The sequence below is a fragment of the Chinchilla lanigera genome, unplaced genomic scaffold (assembly GCF_000276665.1).
Source record: "Chinchilla lanigera isolate Chin_1 unplaced genomic scaffold, ChiLan1.0 scaffold00091, whole genome shotgun sequence".
Lineage (NCBI taxonomy): Eukaryota > Metazoa > Chordata > Mammalia > Rodentia > Chinchillidae > Chinchilla > Chinchilla lanigera.
The window spans coordinates 775,130-796,130 of NW_004955492.1; the positions used below are offsets into that span (position 1 = coordinate 775,130).

Genomic DNA, 21,001 nt, shown 5'->3' on the forward strand with positions numbered 1-21,001 from the left:
GTCAAAAGTGCATCAGTTCTTCCGGTCGATACATAGTCATCAATGTGCAACATTCATCCTCTCCTTTTTAAGTTATCAGGCTGCCTTTTTGAGAACTAATGAATGCAAATTCAATTTAAATGTTTAAGTGAACAAACTATATATAAAATTTTTATTTGTTTTATTTTGTTTTGACATAAGGCCTGGCTTATTACTTGGGCTGGCCTCAAATTCATGCCTCAGCCTCCTAACTACCTGGGATTACAGAACACACTGATTAAATGTAACACTGAACAGTCACCAGTGAATAACCCACAGTGTCTGGTCAACATTTAGGTGGGTTGTGTTGAGTCTGGAATAGGGGATTGGACCAAATTAACAATTTATCAAAGCCAGTTTTTTAAATACATTTATTAACCAATGTTAACACATTAAATGAATCTATATATTGCTAGTCAGAGCAGCTTACAAAATGCCAGAATGCATCATAGAACTGGACAGCCACAATGAGTAATTACAATGTGCATAGTGGCTAAGCTCAACACCTTGATATAGCTTTATGATTGCAGAAAAATTTAATAATGATTCCTAAAACAATCAATTGTAATTTTACCTAAAACTTTTACAAAACCAGGCCACAATCTCTTTTTTTAATTTTGTTTTTTTTTAAACACACAGTTTTCACGCTGTAGTAACTTGGAAATGTGCAACCGTGTCAACAGAGACAAAAAAGCCAAAGTAACACGAATCTCACTGTCATGCAGCTATCGGTTAAATATTACATACTCTGGAATGATTTTACACCAAAAATATTTCCACAATAACTTGCTTTCATAGGGGTGGATCGAAGTTTTAAAACTTGAAAAACAATCAAAGAAGGTTAAGTGTTCTCGGTTCTGAGCCTCCATCTGCGCCGGGGTACCGCGGCGCCCCAGCGTGTTGCACAGCACTGAGGGGCGATGCACTGAGTCCCTGCGGAACTTACGTAGGTGTGGGAAACGGGGCTGCCAGGCAGGCTGGACGAAAGAGTGCACCATTTGGCAGTAGTTCGTCAATTAACTTGTGTCACCACCATCTGCGACAGCATCGGGATTGGATGGACGATGTTTCACAGAAGACTGACTTACACTTTCATCTTTAGAGTGACCCTGACAAACCTGGAGAAAACTTTTTAAAAGGCTTTTCTCCTGATTCTTTCACTTCCATTGAGAGTAATTCCTTTAATAAATATCAAAGGTCTAAATAAATATTTACAAATTATTTCTCTAACCTCAAAAAATAACTAAATGATAAATGGGAATTTGACTTGGTCTAAGGTCAGTCTTTGCCAAAAAATAAAAAAACCCAACAACATAAAAAAAAAAAAAATTGTGAGATATTTTTAAAGAAAAGTAATTTAAATCTTCCTGGTTGTACTTGATGTATCTATGTATAAAGACAGCATTAGTCAACTATCGATCCATTCCTACTGGTAATGCTTCTTAATCCAGACATTCCGCAAAATACAGACTTTTTACAAATCACGGCATCTTTAATACAAGAAAATTAACATGCATTATTCTTCATTCTGTGTACAGTGATGGAGTTCATTAGTCCGCAATGACCCATTACTACAAACATAACGGCTTCTGTGAAACTTAAGTGCTTTCTTTCCTTTTAGTATTAACTTACATACAAGAAGTGACACCAGATAATAGGCAGTTAGGATGGTATCTGGGAAGGGGAGGGAAGCCTTGGAGAAATCTGTATGCCTCAGCTATAATTTCACGTATGGATAAAGGTAGTTTTTGGCTTTTTGTTTTATTTTTTGTTGTTTATTTCGTTACAAGCACTCATGTTAGGACAAAGATGAAATGTGCAAACTTTAAAATTTAAATATTCATTTTCTCTAAGATCCAGCTCAGTAAAAGATTACCCCAGTTCCCTGCAATTTTAAACTACAAGATCAAAGCTAATAATTTGTTATAAAAGTTATATATTGAAAAGAAATAATGAAAAACACAATTGGGAAATATTTAAGAAAAAATACGCAGGACTAGACCTGCTGTGTCAACCCTGTTCCCTAAATTCAGTCACATACCCACCGGCATGACCAACAGATAATGCCTTTGAACAGTGAATTAAGCTGAACCAGACCAGCTCAACAAGGTTAAGGAAGAAACGTCACATCAAGGTAGTATGCTTTATGCTGAAACAGTTCTGTAGTTCTTACATTCAGATCTATTCTAAATGTTTCTTTGTTAAACTCACTTGTATTCACCTGTTGTTTTTTTTAAGATCTGTTGTTTAAAGGTTAAAATCTCTGTAAAACCTAAAAATGTTTTAAAATTTGCTGAAAATGCAACAAATTCTCAATTAAAATTTATTTAAAATAATACCCTCCACTGATGTTACTTTTTACCCCCTGAAAAACTCCAGAGGAGCATTAACAAAAGATTTAAACTACTGTGCAAAATTTCTTCACGAAAAGTGTTTAAAGGCTGGTGCAAAATGGGAAGCAAATTCTAAACAATTTTGGCTTCTTGGAAACAAAAACCACTGTGTTTGAGGCGTACTCGTCGGGCGGGCGACGTGGGGCCGGCTTCATCTTTTCCGGCGGCAGGTGCGCTTGTGCTCCGCGTGCCAGTGCTCCTGCTGGCACTTGATGGAGCAGTAGGACGTGTTCCAGCAACAGTGGTACATGGCCTCCTCCTCACAGTTGTAGCACTGTGGACAGGGAGCAAGGCGCACTTTGTGAGATGTGGGGCCAACGTACAGACACTGGTTAACACTGCACACCTTTCACGTTGTGTTTTCACAGCTCTTTTGGGCTCAAACTAACATCCCTGGAACACCTGAACTGGCTGTGTTCCGTGTACCGAGCACCAGAAGGAAAGGAGGAAAGGACACTGTGGTGATGCCCGGGCCTATAGCACGTGTCTGACATTGACCAAGTCGTGCCTCCCTCGCACTGTGCCTGCTTCTGGGCATCTCTACAGGGCCGTTCCCACTGATGCGCTCACATCAACTCTTTTCCTTTTTCTTGGAAAAGGTTGGAGGCCTAGGAGGCAGCTAAGATCCCACAATGTACCCGCTCGCCAACCATGTCATGCCTTAGCGTCCACAGCAGTGAGGCTGGACGCTTTGGATATGGAAGAAAAAAACCAGTGAAGACAGTAAAAGCGAGTTTCCAGCTGGGCTGGTACACAAGTGGCATATCATGCGTGGGGAGACATCGACGGCAAGGAAGACGAGAGCCTAAATTGTGGCCACTAACACTTGACAGTGGGCCAGAAACAGAAGCTCTCCAGGACAGGCTCGGCCCTGTGCGCACAGACCACAAACAGCGATGCAGCCAGGGGCCAGGCCAGGGAGAACGGGCTACATGTGGTCTATGAAAATTCGACCCTCTAATTTTCTTCTTGACAGTGTATTTCATGCTTTGTTATGGGTTAAATTAATGTTTTGAATTCTTTTGTGAACTTGTTATGACAGCAAGTCAATTACTGTTAGAAAGGTGTAGAGAATATGTTTAATTTTGAAAATAGCTTGGATGAATCAGATGGTTTGGGATTGAATTATGGGTCTGTGCCACAAACTGGTCGAATAGATCAAGTTTACTTAACTTCGTGGTTTCTTATTTTAAAAATGCTTTAGACAGCAGCACCATCCCTTCTCCTATCCCAAGTGTGCTATCACTCACTTCAGTTGTTTTGCATCTCTCTCTTTCTCTGTAGTTACGGCTTTCTGGCCGTGTTTCTCACGTCTCATCTTAACACCCCCTTGGTGGCATCTGGCATCCCCATATGCTTTCTGTCCCACATTGTGTTCTGTTTCTTACAAGAGACATCTGATGAAGAGAAATGCTTGGGCTTTGAGTCCCAGCTTTGCTAACTAGTTTTTTAATCGTTCTATTTAATGTCATAAGCCTCAAATGCCTCATCTAAAAAAATGGGTGTAAAAAAATACCAAAGTTAGCTATATCACAATTGGTAAAGTGCTACAGAAAGCAGTATTATGTTATAGCCTCCTCTTCCCATTTCCTTTGGTTCTTTTAGAAACTTAAGGGGATGTCTTCTCAGACATCTTGTGTCCACATTCTAGCTGTGTCTTTGCATGAAGGTGGAATCATCACAAACATGACCCTTGGCCTCCTGTGTCTGTTATCTTGAGCACACCTCAATTTCCTGTCTGAAATGCTTATTTCACTATTCATCAGTTCTTGTTGTTTTAACCAACTTATCTCTATATTCATCTAAATCATATGTTAAATTTGCCTTTGCCTTCTTGACATATCTTTCTAGCTCGGGGAGGGATACTAGGAAATGAACCCAGGGCCTTGAGCATGGTAGGCAAATGTTCTACCACTGAGCAACACCCTTATCTTTTTTATTTTACTTTCAGAGAGGGTCTTGCTAAGTTGCCCTGCCTGGCCTCAAACTTGTGATTTTCCTGCCCCAGCCTGCTGAGTAACTGGGATTACAGGCATGTGCTACCATACCCAGTCCAAATCTTTATCAAGATTTTTGTTTTTATTTTTATTTTTTTTTTTGGTACCAGGAATCAAACTCTGGATCTTGTGCTTGCCAGGGAGGCACTGTGCCATGGAGCTATATTCCTGGCCCTATCACAATTTTTAAAATGTTTTCTTCTTTCATGAAAAGTACAAATGTACTGTAGGCTGGTAAAAGGAAGAACTAAATTACTGTAAAATGTTATACCAAAACTCATCAAAGTTAGAGCCATGTTGAGCTTTTGGGTGTACCCTCACATACAAACAGATCAGTGAGTGCTGTGCAGCTTCCACCCCAGGGGGAGGACTACACTTACAAATACTACTTTTAGTCAGGTTTAAGGGAGTGCAGTTAGACATCAAGGAAGTGTTATTACTATGTGTTATTGATTTCTTTAAGAATATATAAATGTTAGGAGGAGGGCAATCTGAAAATCTCTAATTTATTATTATGATACTTATATTTACAATTTCACAGTTTGGATTTTACTTGGAAGTCACCAGGTAAAAGTTGAGACCCATTTGCCCAAACAAGATATTTGCATAGATAGAGAAGCTTATCAGTTAATTGTACTGAAGTATTATTATCTCACCTTTACAAAATAATCCTGAGCAATACTTAGTGATATGGGATCTGTGATTGAGAGATTATAGGATTTTTAATAAACAATTTTAAGTAGTCGACAATTTCACAATTGCCCTTATTTTAGGAATAATTTTTACATATCCCATATATATTTCTGCATTAATTTTCATCATATCTGACGTTTTCAGAAATTCTAAAAAAAAATAGTGATATTTACCCACTGTTTCTTCTTGGTCTGAGATATTAGTTGTTTGTGCTGGGTGGCTAGCTTCTTGATTTCTTCTACAAATTCTTCTTTACACTTTTCCTTTACTTGCTTACATTTTCTGTCCATCTCACCCTGCATGTTGGCTACAGCTTTATTTACAGCTTGTCTTTTTTCTTCTTCCATTTCAGAACGCAGCTGCGAAGAAAAGAAGTTAACCCACGGTGCTTTACATGGACCATGCACTTAAACAAAACTTAATAATAGTTTCTACTGAAATGATAGACCTTTCCCCCTTACTTCAATAAGATGTACAAAGAATTTTGGCAAGAAAAATATTACCAATTAAATTATTATAATACTAATTGTTGTGTTCCTAACTTAGAAAGGCCACTGCCTGGTGTAAGCTAAGTCACAGTAACCAGTGCTGTGGGGAAGGAAGGTCCCACTATGGGGGGTGGCAGTGGTCAGGACCAGCTTTACCTTTTCCAGAGCTTCACGGACAACTCTTTCTGTCTCTCGCTTGTGGTCCGATTTCATCCGGTCTTTAAAGTCATTGAAAATTTTGGTGTATTTGTCATGGCACATGCTCTGACAGACCCCATCGCTGGCGGTCTGGGTGCTCCGGTGCAGCATCCTAGGGGAAGAGGCACTTAACTTCTTAGTCTGCGTTGATACTGACACCTTCTCGATTGGCTGAGGCATTGTGGGGATTTCCTGGCTAGAACTCACTGCTTCTGTTTCAGGCTCTGGTTCCTGAAGGGCAGGGAAAGGGGTTAGGTGCAAAACAAAGCAAGGTAATTTACTAATTTAAGAATAACTCTATTAGCATAAAATTTCAGTTATATCTATTTAAGAGCCAAAACATTTTAAAACATAATTAAGATGCTATCTTGTTGTATATATTGCAGTTTAAAATAAGTAAATCCCCCAAACCAGCTAATGAATGAAAAAAATATAGAATTTAATGGTTCCACTAACATGAAACACCTTCATTTATAATTTCATTACATATAAGTAGTGTAGGTTTGCTCTTAAATTTTGTCAGAATATAAAAATCATTATCAATACATAATCACTTCTTTTGGACTAGATTCATTAAAAATTTCCTACAGTCCTAAACTACTTATTACACGTGTTTAGAAGTACCCAGATTTATAGTTTTAAAACATGCCTGATTTATATAGTTCAGAAAAGGTGAGCTTAACCAAAGTCTCTTCCAGTTTTTAAGTGTTAACATAATTGATTTATCAGACAAGCATCCACAAGGAGGGACTTTCTTGACCATACTTTGTGAACATTTCCTCTTTCAACTGCCACCTGGACACTGCAAGGTGGGCAACTTACTTCCTTTTTGGGTTCCACACTTTGATTACGTCGTCCTTTCTTTGCTCTTGGTTCTTGAGTGACCTTTAGCTGTGGGCATTATAAAAGTAGTATCGTATTATTCCAGACGCTAGGAGACACCTCTCTGTTGAAAATACTGCTCGTGGACACACAGGTGAGAAGTGAGTAAGTCGCTTCCTTTACATTTGCTCCTCCCATCCACTCAGTTACCCCTTGTTCAGCTATGATTCTGAAAACTGAAGGCTTAAGAAAGGCCCCATATCTTCACTGAGGAGCAGTACACTCAATCTTTACACACCCCAGTCAGGCTTAAGTTTGCTTATATCTACTTATTTATAACTGGCTTGGTTTGAAAGGGAAAAGAAGATGTCACAAATCTGTTTTGCAGTGAAAAGTGCACACTGAGATTTCACATTTAAAAATAAGAACTGATGTATAGTTCTTTCCCAAGACACAGCTCACCTGCTCATTACTGGTAGAGGAGATACTGGATTCTGCCTCTTCCTCACCTCGGTCCTCATTCTTAGACTTCCAAAATCTTCCTTCACGAAGAAAACGCTGGTGCAGTTCCAGCTCATCACAGGCCTTTTTCCACCCCATACTGCGCTTAACATGCAGCCGGTGAATGTTGACTGTGATGTCTTGAATGTTTTCAGAAGGAATCCAGGCCCTATGAAAAGCATTTGAAGGTATAGACAAAAACATCCAAGATGGGGAGACCAGTGTTGAGAGAAGTTGGTGCCCTGTACTCACTGTAAAGTAAACTTGTGACATCTCTGATCTACTAAGGCTACTGTGATGGCTTCATAAACAAACTCAGACCAGTAATAAAATAGGTGAGGTCTTTTACTGCTTTTCAGTCATCAAAGCAAAGTTCTCAGAATTGGAGTGATTCACAAAGATCTTCTAACTGCTCACTATTTATTCAGCTGAGCTTGTCATACTTCATATCAACATTCTTTATAAATACTTTTAAAAATGTTATTTCTTACCATTTTGAATACTATAAACTAGTATGACCCACCCAGTTATTTGCAGGTCAGCACTGCAAAATCATTTGAAAATGTCCAGAAATTTTCATGAAAAATATCTATGTATCCATATAAAATAAGGGTACCTAAAAAAAGTTACTTGCTAAGTTGTGTCTATGTCATGCCCCTATACATTAGATAAACCAGATTAACAAATGGGAAACTTTATATTTAGAAATAATGTACTCAGCTATGAATGTAACATTAAGCACCTCTGAATTATGTGTGATAGAAATCCTAAAATAAGAGAATGGAAAACAATATGTTTCTTTTAGGAAGAATGCCCAAACTTCAACAAATTTTCCTGGGCATTAACTTCTTGATTGGATTTAAATTACTATGCGTCTAGACTGTTGCATCAGTTTAGCAAATGCCTGTGTGCAACAGTAGAAGACACTACAAAGAACACTGAGCGAACTTGATCATGGCTTGGCTGCCTTGCCTGACAGTTGGAGAAGATGCTGCCCAAGGGGCTAAATATAAACTATTAGTCAGCGACTGGAATCCAGTGAGGTCTCGGTTCTCCTTTTTACCAGAATGGCACTTCATATCCCTCTGCCTTTAGGGATCTAAGAAATCACTGCCATACAACACCGCATGAGGTCAAGGTATTCTGGGGCACTGTTGCAGGGGGAGGTTGCCCTTTGGCTGTGAGAGGTCAGAACATTTTAGTTGTGGTTAATCTTATGAATAAGACTTACGGGACATGGGGAGAGATTCTAGACACAGAGCATCACAGATGAGACAGGAACTCTACAGACACAGGAATACCCATCACACTATTTTTTACAGCACAGAATACAGATCTGGATATGACACTATGGACAAAGATTTATTCTTTTCAGTTTTCTGTTAATCTCCTTTATATATGTATAGGATGTTATAGTTTTCTTTCTAGTTTTTAATTATGGAGTTCCAGAAATACTGGGCCATTTTTCAGGAATCCATTAAGAGAAGTATGGCCATGGGCCATGTGTGCCACAGCCACAAATAAAGATTTCTAATGTGTTTGTACAACCTAAGCTATGTGCTTTATAATTTAAAAGTACATTTAAAATATAAGGTATAATAGTAGGTACTAACAAGGGCTAAAATTATTAAATTTTAACTTCTATACTATTTATAAATATTGCAAATACTTGTACATAATATATCAACATTCTTTCATCTGGTTTAAGTGCTTTGTTGAAAACCTTGACAAAGTAGATACACTTTGAAAAGCTCTAATGAAGAGTGCAAATGAAATTATGCCCATGGAAGAGTTCCTTGCCATTAGGTTTTGAATTAGTCTTTCAGTCAACATATGTTTTGAGATTCTTCTATGGCAGGCAATCAATAAAAGTTTTTTGTTCACCTTTTAAAAATAAATTGCTTTTAAGAGAGGGTTAGCTGCCTGGAGTAAACTTGTAACTTATAAGAGTATTCTCCCTCTTAAACCATCTGTTGAATATAACTAAACTGATTTTTTTTCCCTTCCTTTTCATTTTTTGGAAATAATGTATTGTGGTATAAGCCAAGCTGGCCTTAAACTCACTGTGTAACCTCCCCAGTCTGGCTTCAAACTTGACAATCCTCCTGCTTCAGCTTTCCCAGTGCTGGTATTATAGGTGTGTCCCACCATGCTTAGCTGATCCACTTAAGTGTCAACACAGTTTATAATACCCTTCTATTCTTTTTTAATCAACTCCATTTCTGTAGACAATTGGATTTGGGTTTTATAAGGTATCACTGAGTATACTCCCTCAATCCCCGGCACTACAGCATGCCACCCTGCCTATTTGGATGTGAACATGAATTCAAATGAGTAAGACGTACCAAGCATATAACATTAAAAACAAAAATACCACTTAGTACTAAAAATATTCATTTTGTGAATTATTTTATTGTCATTATCTAACATTTTTTGATGTGATAGCAGTGTCAGCTAAGTGTGTGTTTATCTAAGAAGGAACATAGAAATTTAAAGTACTATTCACAGGTTCTAGTTGCTATATTTCTGTTTTCAATTAAATGAAGACTAGGTAAAAATTCACTAGGGGGAGGAATAAGGGCCCTCCTTTTGTAGCTTCTCCTGCTATATACTGACCTGCACTTACCTTACTACCTTCCTAGCATGATAGAAGACATTCGTGGACCACCAATTTAAATCCTTGCAAAGTATAACTTTGAGATCAGGTAGCTGACTTTTGTCACTTTGCCCTTTTCTTTAATATTTATGCGAAATGAACCAAATTCTTGATTCTTTTTTTGCCTTTATTAGACTCATTATTTTCTCAGTCCTACGACAGTTTACAAAACTCAAATTCACACTGACTTATTAGTGACATAATTATGATAATACCTTAGACTAATTTTCTTCCTTTTTTTTTTTTTTCATACCATGACTCAAACACAGGATCTGTGCTTGCCAGGCAGGTGCTTGTGCCACATCCTCTGCCCTCTTAAACTAACTTTCAATGTTGAATAATGTTAAGGTCTTAATTCACAATAGAGGAGTTGTTTTGGTTTTTACAGTCTTATAGCTTAGCATTCTCTGTATGAGATATTAACTATGCAAAATTATAGTAATAAAATGGTTTCTACTTTGGGGATCTATACATTTCTACATTAAAAATATGTAAATTTTAAAGATTTCTGCACTAAAAGGAACCATTTTTTTAATTTTAAAGAGGAAAATATAAAATTTCAAAACAATAGGAGAGTAACAATGGTTAATACACGTGTGCAATTGAAACTAGATTAGAAGCAATGTTTTTTAGTTATACGCATATTGTTCTTAGGTATACTAAGTGTATTTGTACACATTCTCAGAGCGTAAGATTGGCTCTCTTCTAATCTCAAATTGATTATTTTTCCTTATGGCTTTAACAGGGTCTTGAAGATGGGTGAAACAACTGTGAAAGCTTTATAATAGTATGAAATGGATTTACTCCTTCCATCCCAATGCATTATGAATTCAATCTCAGCTTTAATATCCTTCTGAAGTTTAACAGCATCAGTTACTGAAAATGTCCTATTTAGCAAACTGTATCTGGAAAATATCCAGAAATATAATTTATATTTATTATTAGCTGCATTTTGGTTTTTGTCATGTGCTGGTTTTGTTTTTTCAATTTAAAATGAACTTCATATTGTTTGTACTGGACAAGCCATCAGACTTTTTTAAGGACAGCTATGCACAGCTATGATCATTGCATATGGCTTTATTAATTACCTCTGGTGGTGGTGGCCAAAGAAGCGAACGTCAACTTGATTGTCCTCTTTCTGCATGACTTTGGCTGGCCAAAACCCAAAACCTTTCATTTTAGCCCAAACCAGCTCATGATTAGGTATCTGCAAATAAAATGTTCACCTTGTCACAGTACAGTATTAAATGCAAGTATACCACTCATACTGAACTGCTCAGTCAGGCATTACCCATTATTTTGAAAATGTTTTTACCTCTTAAAGACATACAAGGTTGCAGTTCCTATTTGTTTTTGTGGTTTTATCTTCAAGAGAAACACCTAGAATTTATATTGTGTAAGAGTAGCAATTATAACCCCCTTTTTCGAAAGAGGAATGTGGCCACTTCTGAAGCTAAGGCCATGTGGACAACACCGGTAAATAGGGTGCCCCGGCTTTGCATCAAAAAGTGCTGTCCTGGACCCAACAGCACCAACTTCGCCTAGGATTTGAAAGCTGTGTGAGAGTTTTAAGCTCTATTGATCCAGAGGACATAAGGTCCACAAGTGTCAGATTTGCATAGTAGCATCACAGAAGACTGGCTCATCCTCTGATTTCCAAAGCCAGTGTCACTGGAGCTGCTGACCTAAAATACTCAAGAGGTTTTTTGTTTGTTTGTTTATTCTTTGATATGTAGCCCTTGAACTCACTATGTAGCCCAAGCTGGCCTCGGACTCACAGCAATCCTCCTGTCTCACCCCCCAAGTGGGTTTTTGCCAGCACCCTTCTTCAAATCATGTCATTTTAGGGAAATTATACAGCTACAGACATACACAAAACTTTAGATCTCTTATTACAGAATAAGAGGAAAAGCAAAAGTTCACCTTACTACTGTATCTATTAAGGGACCCAACGTTTAGTTCTATTAAGTATTTTATTTTAAAATTCAAAAATGAGTAATGATCTCCATTATTTTCCCCATGTTGCAGATATTCATATTAATTTAAACCAAATATGATACAATATGAAGAATAACATGAAGGAAAAATTATATTTAAGTGAGTTAGGAATAAACTTCCTTAAAGTGATATGTTACACACTTAGGCGAGAACAAAACCAAGAAAATGTACATACACAAGGATAGCAGAACCAATTGTCTGGACGAGCATTTGATAAATAGAAGCAGTTCTTGCAAAGTTGTAGTTCATCCAGCTGAAAAGAAAAGCAACTATTTAAATTTATATATATATAAATATATATATATACACATTAAAACATATAAAATATTTTCACATAACGTTCTCATTCAAGTACATCTGTAGCAAAAGCTCCTGTGTAATCTATTAAGCTCAATTTTTAAATTTTTCAGTAAGCAATACTGAAAGAATTGTCAGTTTCTACTAGAACCTTCTCCTAGTCTCAGAAGGCACACAGAATAGAAGCTAAATGTGGTAAGGCACCCTGCATCATCTGCCTCTGTGCTCTGCCCTGCTCCCACTTCACAGTCCGTGCTCAGACTAAACAGCATTGCTTCAGAAAAGCCTTCCACACCAGCACGCGCAGAACATGCACTACTGGGAATGGCAGTGCTTGGTTTCCTCTCCCTCCATCTCAGTCCCCTGCACCCTTTCATGACATTCTCTTTACAAGGGGGAAAGGACATATTTTATCTGTTTTCTTTTTTCTGTCTTTGCAGAAGGCAGCTTTAGGAGGAAGTCTATACCCTGACTCCTTCCAATACATTGCCTGGCACACAGTCTCCACTCAATAAATATTTGTTGAATGAATAAAAAGCAAAGGTCAAATTTAAAATGTAGAGATAAAAACTGTTTAGGTAAACTATGGAATTTTAGCAATGATAATACAATTACAGGCAAGTGCTTCAAATAAGACCACAAAAATATTTATTGTATAAATATGCACTGTGTACTTTGGTTGGATTTGTGTTTTTCAGGGTTTTTTTTTTTAATTTTTCTATATAGGCTAGTAGAGAGGCAAATGTGAATCCTTCATTCACAAGGAAGCAGTCATCACCTGCCTAGGGCCACACATCTTTTACACAAGCTGTCTCACCAATGTAACAGCTCTGAAAGGTAGTCAAAACTTCACGTACTAATTAAATCTCACTCCTAGGATTTCTCTTTGAACAGTTTACCTAGAACTTTTTTTTCTCATTCGCATTATTTCCCATGTATGTCACACATGAAAATAAAGTTATATTTAAAGGAGATGGCATAGTTAAAATGCAGATGAGAGAGTGGAATCCTGAAATAACTGTGGATGATAGCAAGAGTGTAACTGTTGAGCATGAACAGTACCTCATGACATGTGTCTTTATATAGCATCCTCGCAATGTCAGCTTGCTCACTGTCTGCTGTAATTAAAGATGAATAAACCTACAATTAATGATCTAGGAATAAAAGACTATCAAAATTAATACAACTGCTTTATGTTCTTTCTTTTTAGCAAAAGCAGGCATATACTATTTCAAACCAAAACATATTTTAAACAAGGTACAGGCAGTAAAATAAGTTCTATAGGCAGGTACTGTTTTACACTCAACACCACCACTAATTCTATAGGTATAGAGTGGCCTTTGGCCTTTGAATGACAGGCTATTAACAGGGAAACATCAAAATTAATCAAAGTGGTATAAAAAGCCACTCAGCTAAGACAAATACATACAAAATCATAAAGAATAATTATAATTTCATCAGTTAGGGAACTACAGTTTTATCATTGGCCAGTCAACTTTATAAGCTATATCATGGAATATTCATAAATTTAAATTCTAACATTACTACTTATGCACATATAATATTGAGGTATTAATTCTTTAATGTAATGTCTTATAAAACACATTTCTCAACATGGAGTGTAAATGGCATTTAAAAATGCACACAAAAGAAAATGCATTCAACCTCCGTAGAAAATCACTGTGTTGTGGAGAAGCAGCTGGGCATCAGCTTTGAATTCTTCATAACTTCGGTATTTCCCCTCATTCACTTTCTGTAGATGGCAAAAGACAAAATGGCAAGAGTTACCAGTGAGACTATTTGTCTCGATTAGTCACAGAATGAGAAGATGAGACATGGCAAAATTCTTCCAGGAGGATATCAGGACTACTCCTGTCCTGTACTGCAACAGGGGATATGTGTGACAGGAACCAGTAACTCTGCTTTGTAGCTTCCGTGTTACAGCAAGATAAACTGTAGCAGATGAGATACTCCTGCAGCCACTGTGTGCTCTAAGCTATCTTCCCTAGATGAACTTTGTAGTTTCACCGTCTCATTTTGCAATAATGATGAAAGCTGCTACTAAGCTTCATAAATGGGTGATCAGGTCAATGTGATTGGTGAGGCTCAAGATCCTAACAAGAGAATAAAGACTGGAAAGCAGAACTGATAGCCTCTGTGACAGCTTACCATACCTACTAAGATATGTGAAGAATTCTGAATTACGACTATATGCTGAATTATAAATAATTTAAAAATGAAGTATCAGGTGTCCCTTTAACAACCCAGGCATCTAAAGGGTTTCTCCTATATTAGTGACATATGTAAAAGCATTCCCTTGTGGATTCTCTGTAGCTTTGCCTTTGGCTGCCAAAAGGAATACAAAAAAAATTGAGGTGTTGTTTTCTGAGCCGGGGTAGGTAGGGCAAAGATACCTAGAAGTAGCAAGGAGGCATTTTCTTATCTTGGTGATAATTCAGGAAATTAGCATGTAAATACTGGAAACCGGGCACCCCTTTCACCCCCTGCCTTTGCTCATGCAGCTTCCTCCTGGTGAAATCTTCCCAGACCCAGTGCAACTGCCATCTCTTCCGTGAAGGCTTCCCATATTCTCCCAGGTAGATTTACCTGCTTCCTACATGGTATCTATAGTCACAGGAGTGTTCACAAATATGAGTTCCACCTCTGAGTTTCTGATTATATTGGTCTTGGGTGAACTCAAGCATTGCTACTGTTCAAGACCTCATCCAAATGATCCAGTATGCAGAGACTGAAAACAGCTTGCCCTCAGCACTCCCAAACACTTTGTGAGTTTTGCTCTTAATTGTGGCTCATGTGTTGGGCAGGATTATCTACTGATAAACTCACAAAAAATGTTATCTTCCTATTAATTTTCTTTACAGTACTTTTGTTCATCATCAGCACTTGTTAAACACAAATCCAAGGCACCGTTAACCAGAGAGCATCAGCCCAGTTCTACAGGGATCAGACTTGGTGAACCTGGGAAGCCTTCTGAGAAGAAACGACCACTGAATTGGGTCTTGAAGGATTTCAAAAGAAAGAAAATTGTGTGAGCAAGGGGTAGGGATTGGGAAGGTGTGCTAGGTGCTTATCTGTCTTTTTTTTTTTTTTCCTGGTACTGGGAATCAAACTCAGGACCTTGCGCTTGCCAGGCAGGCACTTGTGCTGCTGAGCTTTATCCCCGCCCCTTCATCTGTCTTTTATAGGCCTCACAGTTTAGGAGTCAGAGCAATGCCCATGGCCAGGAAATCTGGAAAGAGCAGGTAAAGTTCAAATTACTTTTTTTTTTTGTTCTAGAATTTGTCAGCCACTTTGAGGGAAAAACCTTCATTTATCCTGATGTCAACACAATAACAGCTAGCCTTTCTCAGCTACTTAGAGGATTCTCAGCTACTAAGAGAAATTTGTAAGATGATTTTAAATTATTCTCCATGTATTTTTTAAACTATTTCCCAGAGGGTATTTCGATCAACCATGGGATTTTAAATTCTCAACAAGACACAGGTAACAGAAAGTTAGTAATTCTGCAATCCTGACTAAATAGATATTCTGAAATTATTGTAATTTATAATTGAATCTTAACAAATTCATTAAAAATTCTCAGTTATAGTAGGTCAAATTAAGAACTTCTAAGAATAACTAAGTATTCTAGTGATAATCCTTATGTTGTTTATTGTTTCCCAAGATTTTAGATTAGTTCTATGTTCTAAATTTTATCTGAAACTCCCACAACCTATTCTAAAACTAGAAAACCATGTCCAGAAATGAATACTTTATTTATGAAATAGTCAATTGCCCAGGCTAGAATACATTTTCTTTAATCAACAGATACCAAGAAGGTATAGGTTGTTCAGAATAAATCTTTTAAAGTATGACAACCCATCTGCATTGGAGTGGGCATATGACACTTCCAAGTCACAGTGCTTCATTTAGTTGTTACGTCTTTTCTTTCTTTACTAAGAAAGTGAATGAAGTGCACTGTCATGGAAAGAACAGCAACCAGCACCAGCACTGTTTAACTATAAATTATTTTGTTATCTAAGAAAATGTATTTGAAGTGGAAATAAAAGGAACCAATATACCTCTTGTATGGTGGGAACATCAACAGCTGAATGCACCAGCCTCCTGTACATTGGGTGTTTATTGTCCTTCCCCTTCTTATTAAGATCTATTGCCTGAAAGGTTGTTAGACACAGCAGTTTTAAATGTGGCTGAAGAGAGACAGGGAAAACATCAATCCCTAAAGTATTTTTTACCTTGAAAGAGAAAACTTACAAAGGAAGTACTTTAAAAATTAATGAAAAAAATGTATATGCACTATCCAGTTTCATGTAACATTCCTTAAAGCTTTGATAGCAACAGTTATTTTGGAAAGTTCAATTTCATTTTAAAGATCAACAATCATGAATGAAAATGTTCCTTTCAATAAGTAAAGTTTTTAAATGCTTCTAATCTAAAGTAGCAACAAAATGCTTGTGTAAAAGATAAAACAAAAAAATCTAGCCTAGTATAGAACCATTTACTGCAGAAAAGAAATACGACAGCAGTAGTTTCCACCCCCTGTATTGATCATCTTTGTTACTTCTCAGCCATTAACTTTGGAAGAATGAACACAAATAGAATTCATTTGGGGAGATTCTAGAAGATTATCTGAGCAGGACTCACCCTCTCTTTCATGCGGGAAACAATGAACCTCAGGTACGTGCCCATCTCCTGTTTGTTTGTGTTCTTCTTCTTAATGCTCTGTTAAAGAAAGAAGAGGCCAAATATAAAAGTCTGACCATTCATATGTCCATATTCATGTAAAGACTTAAAAAATTATTATAGTATACAAAGATTAAAACATGCATCACTTCCAATATTTGATAAAAGAAAAATCTTTAATATCTGCATAACAGAAATAATCACAAGGTAGGAGTTGAAAAATATTATGTCATACCTAACATACTTTAGAAAGTATTGAACTCTAGTTGGATACATTCTTTCTTTTCCTGATATTTTAAAACATCAAACAATTTTGACTAAAACAAAATACTAGCTATAATAGAGAGTCACTTGTTTAATCAAAAATTAGTAACTAAAGTCCCCTGGGAACATCTTAAATTTATCATATTGAATACAGAACTTTCATATAACATTACTCTTAAAGATTATTTTTAAAATCTGTATGACATGAATTATACATATTGCAGCTGCACAGTGACACTGCCATTTTAAAAAGTTTCAATTTATTCAGTAATTCCTGTTTCTGTGAGTCTGGCCTACAAGATAATTAGAGTCTTTATTTTATTTCTCAGGGAAAAAAAATCTAACGAAAAATATAGGATTCAACCTTTTATGTCATTTCTAAACAGCTAGGAAACAAGGACAAATATTTATAATTACTTAGCCAAAGTCAAGACATTACTACAGTGTAAAATCAAAGCCAAAATGCTGGATACTTGAAGTAGCTAGAACACACTGCCAAGAAATTGAGTAGATGTGGCTATTATCTAAATGGATAAATTAATTTTTTCAAGTCAATAATTCCTGCCCAAAGAACTTAATACAGAGAAAGCCATTTTAATATGCTAAATACAGAAAAGAACAAATACTTTTCATGTAACAGGATTTTTAGCTAAGTTTTAAACAAATGATTACACATACATACCACATTAAAATATCTGACTAAAAAGCAGTAAACCATTTTATTATCCAGAACTTAATTCCATATATTTCCTGCTTAAGGCGTTAGCTTTGTTCCTTCCACGTGCACTTTCATCTACAGTCTAAAGAGCGATGCATAGAAACAAGCAGTGCTTTTCTCCTTACTCAGCTCTAAGACCTGTGCACAAAGCTTCTCAATGCCAATCAGAGAGCAGCTCTCTCAACTAGTCCATACACCAGAGGCATGGAGAGAACTTTTCAAATGCAGGTAAGCCTCACTCAGCATCTAGTTGAAATTCAGAAGGTAAGGCTGCAGTCTATATCTGTTTGTTAATTTTTTTAATTTGCTAATTCCTCAGGTGGCTTTTATACATGGCCCAGCCTAGGTGCTCTACAGGCAAAGCAAGGAGTTAAAAATGCAATGAAATTTCCTGAACACCAGGTTTACAGTGTTTGGGGGAAACAGGCTAATGTTGCTTTAGATCCCTTGGACTGTCTGTCTGTCTGTGTGTCTTTCTGTGTGTCTCTGTCTTGTCTCCCCGCTCCCTTCTTTCCTCCTCTTTTTATTCTTCAATCAGGAACAAAGAATTTAACTGAATTGTTAATGAATAACATAATAAGTAATTTATAAGCACCCTATTTGCTAAGAAACATGAAGACTTTTAAACACTGAGCTCTAGTTAGTAATTTTGTCTCTACAGTGGTCTGTGTTAGTGTTTTCTTTTTGGGGTTGGGGAGCATGAAACCCTGGGCTATGAACCCAGCAGGCAAACACTCTACCACAAGCTAAATCTCCAACCTACAATTCTTTTTAATTAAAATGTTTTAATTGTCAAAATAAAAATTGTATTTACTTATGGTATATAAGATATTTTGAAATATGTATGCATTATGGAATAGCTAAACAGAACTAAATATCATTTCTATTACTCTCATGTACTTATGTTTGTGTGTTAAGAACACTTAGTTTTGGATAAGATGCCCAGCACTTCCCATACACATGAGCATCTGAGGACTATAAACAGACTCCTCCCTACACCAGCCTATAGCAGGGAATGATGCTTTTGTTTTGCATTCTGCAAGTCACGAAAAAGGAGAGCTCAGTGTATGTGAGGGGCACTGAGCCTTTTAATTAATGCTTTTGGACAAAATGTTCTTACTAACTTGGACATCCTTCAACACATGGCTCTCTACACTGAATAAGCAGTTTGATGAGCTGTCAGATACAGGGAAGAGAAAAGGTAAGAGTCAGAAGTGGCCACTTTTATTTCTTGAGTTAGAAGCAGAGAGAGAGAGTGAGAGAGAGAGAGAGAGAGAATAAAAAATACTTCTAGCTATGTGCCCTAGTATCATGTCAACTTTAAAACATTTTGGGTATGCAATTAACACTGCTGTGTTCAAATATTAATCTCATCATTAAATTATGAATTTGTGCAAATACAGATAAAGCAATCTACACCTGGCTAGAAGTCTTGTGGAGGTATGATTCTATTAATAGGTAACATATTAAATTGTTCAGATGGGAAAAAAACCCAGCACTTTCTATCGTGCTGACATATAATTTAAATCTTCATTAAATATTATGCCCGGCCCTTCATTTTATTAAACTGAGCAAGAATATGCTGCTCTCATGACCTTCTTTAGAGTAACTCAAACTTAACTGAATAATGTGAAGCTCAGCTCCCAGCTGTCTGCACTTACCGGAGTAATGACAATGGGAGAGGGTGTCCAGGCGTGATGGGATGTTAACATAATATCCAGCATGAAGCCCTGTGCTGCTATCTCAAGGTTGCTACACACTATAAGTTTGTGCAGGGATTTTTTTCTTTCTTTTTCTGTGTTTACTTAAATCTATAAAGTACTTGTTTCCCACAGTTTTAATTCTCTTGGTTTTAGAGCCTTACAAAATAAAGGAATCCAATGTTTTTGTGTGGGCAAAATTATGCACTGCTAGAATCTGAATTAATATCACTATATCGAAATATTCTACAACAGTAAAGGAAATGGTACTTTGGTTTAGGTGGCTTATACACCAATTTGCTTCTGTTATTTTTTTTGTTTTTTGTTTTTTGTTTTTTTGGTTTTTCTCCGGTACCGGGAACTGAACTCACGACCTTGCGCTTGCCAGGCAGGCGCTTTTTGCCGCTGAGCTAAATCCCCAGCCCCTGCTTCTGTTATTATCCAGTTTAAATATAGGTTTGCTTTCAGTTCCTGCTCCTTTCTTTCTTTTTTTTTTTTTTTTTTTGGTACCGGGAATTGAATTCGGGACCTCACACTTGCCAGGCAGGTGCTGTGCCACTGAGCTACATCCCTGACCCCCTGCTCCTTTCAATAAAGAATCTACACAACTGTGGATATTACATGCCCTTAAACTTTGGTTGTGACTGTTGAAATTACTGGGGGGTGGCTTTACACTGATGTATATCACCAACACTTTTTAATTATTTTATTTTATTTTAATTAGTCTTTTTGAAACAGTTTCACTAGGCAGTTCAGACTGGCCTTGAATTCACTTTGTAGTCCAGGCTGGCCTCAAACTCACAGTGATCCTCCTGCTTGTCTCATTATTTTTTATTTTGAGAGAGGTCTTGCTAAATTGCCCAAGCCAGGTTTGAACTGCTTCAGTCTCCCGGAGTGTTGGGGTTACAGGGATGCATCACCATGTTTAAACATTTTAAATGAGTTGTTAACAGTATAACCATGTACAGCAACATCTCTTTATTTTTGGGAATGCTATTAGTATACATAGCTCATGCCGAAAACTTTAATTTCATTAAATCTCACAGTATAATAAAGGATGAAAATCTGATTTTCCATTATGTTTAAATTTGCTCAAAGCCAAGTTGTTAGAGTATCTGTTTTCCTCAGCTTAGCAAGATCTTGTCCTAAATTTTAAAAAAAGGATGCAGGCTAGAGATGGAACTCAGTGTTAGAGCGCCTATGGGTTTGCTCTTTGGTGCTACCCAAACAATGTGGATCTGAACCCTGAAAAATGACTATTTCAGTGAAATGTGAAAGGAAACATGGCTAACCCTACCCTATCCTTTTCAGCTCTGATGGAAACGGTCCAGAATGTCTCTAAGTATGCCCTTCATAATATTCTAAGAGAATCTTATCCCTCATTTAACAGTGTTTCTCAAATTTAGATATCCTCCATCAATATTTACCATTTAGGAAGCCTTTTAAAAATACCAGTGTCCGGGGGCTGGGGATTTAGCTCAGTGGCAAAGCGCCTGCCTGGCAAGCGCAAGGTCGTGAGTTCGGTTCCTGGTACCGGAGAAAAACCAAAAAAAA

General features: G+C 37.0%; 1 protein-coding gene across 9 annotated transcripts in view; it reads right to left on the reverse strand.

The window, feature by feature from the left end:
• Positions 1–371: 371 nt before the first annotated feature.
• The window catches only part of Zmynd11 (zinc finger, MYND-type containing 11), a 103,551-nt gene continuing 82,921 nt past the window's right edge, over positions 372–21,001 (reverse strand). For 6 of the 9 annotated variants that reach the window (XM_005404920.2, XM_005404918.2, XM_005404915.2 and 3 more), the window contains 11 exons: positions 16,727–16,804; positions 16,144–16,236; positions 13,727–13,814; positions 13,124–13,179; positions 11,940–12,017; positions 10,855–10,973; positions 7,072–7,279; positions 6,610–6,678; positions 5,746–6,018; positions 5,275–5,460; positions 372–2,685 (listed from right to left, as the gene is read on the reverse strand). In XM_005404920.2, the coding sequence (XP_005404977.1) occupies positions 2,563–2,685; positions 5,275–5,460; positions 5,746–6,018; positions 6,610–6,678; positions 7,072–7,279; positions 10,855–10,973; positions 11,940–12,017; positions 13,124–13,179; positions 13,727–13,814; positions 16,144–16,236; positions 16,727–16,804 (1,371 nt within the window). In that variant the 3' untranslated portion in view covers positions 372–2,562. The remainder of the gene's footprint in view (positions 2,686–5,274; positions 5,461–5,745; positions 6,019–6,609; positions 6,679–7,071; positions 7,280–10,854; positions 10,974–11,939; positions 12,018–13,123; positions 13,180–13,726; positions 13,815–16,143; positions 16,237–16,726; positions 16,805–21,001) is intronic. The other 3 variants (XM_013504719.1, XM_013504722.1, XM_013504720.1) reach the window with 1 other exon arrangement.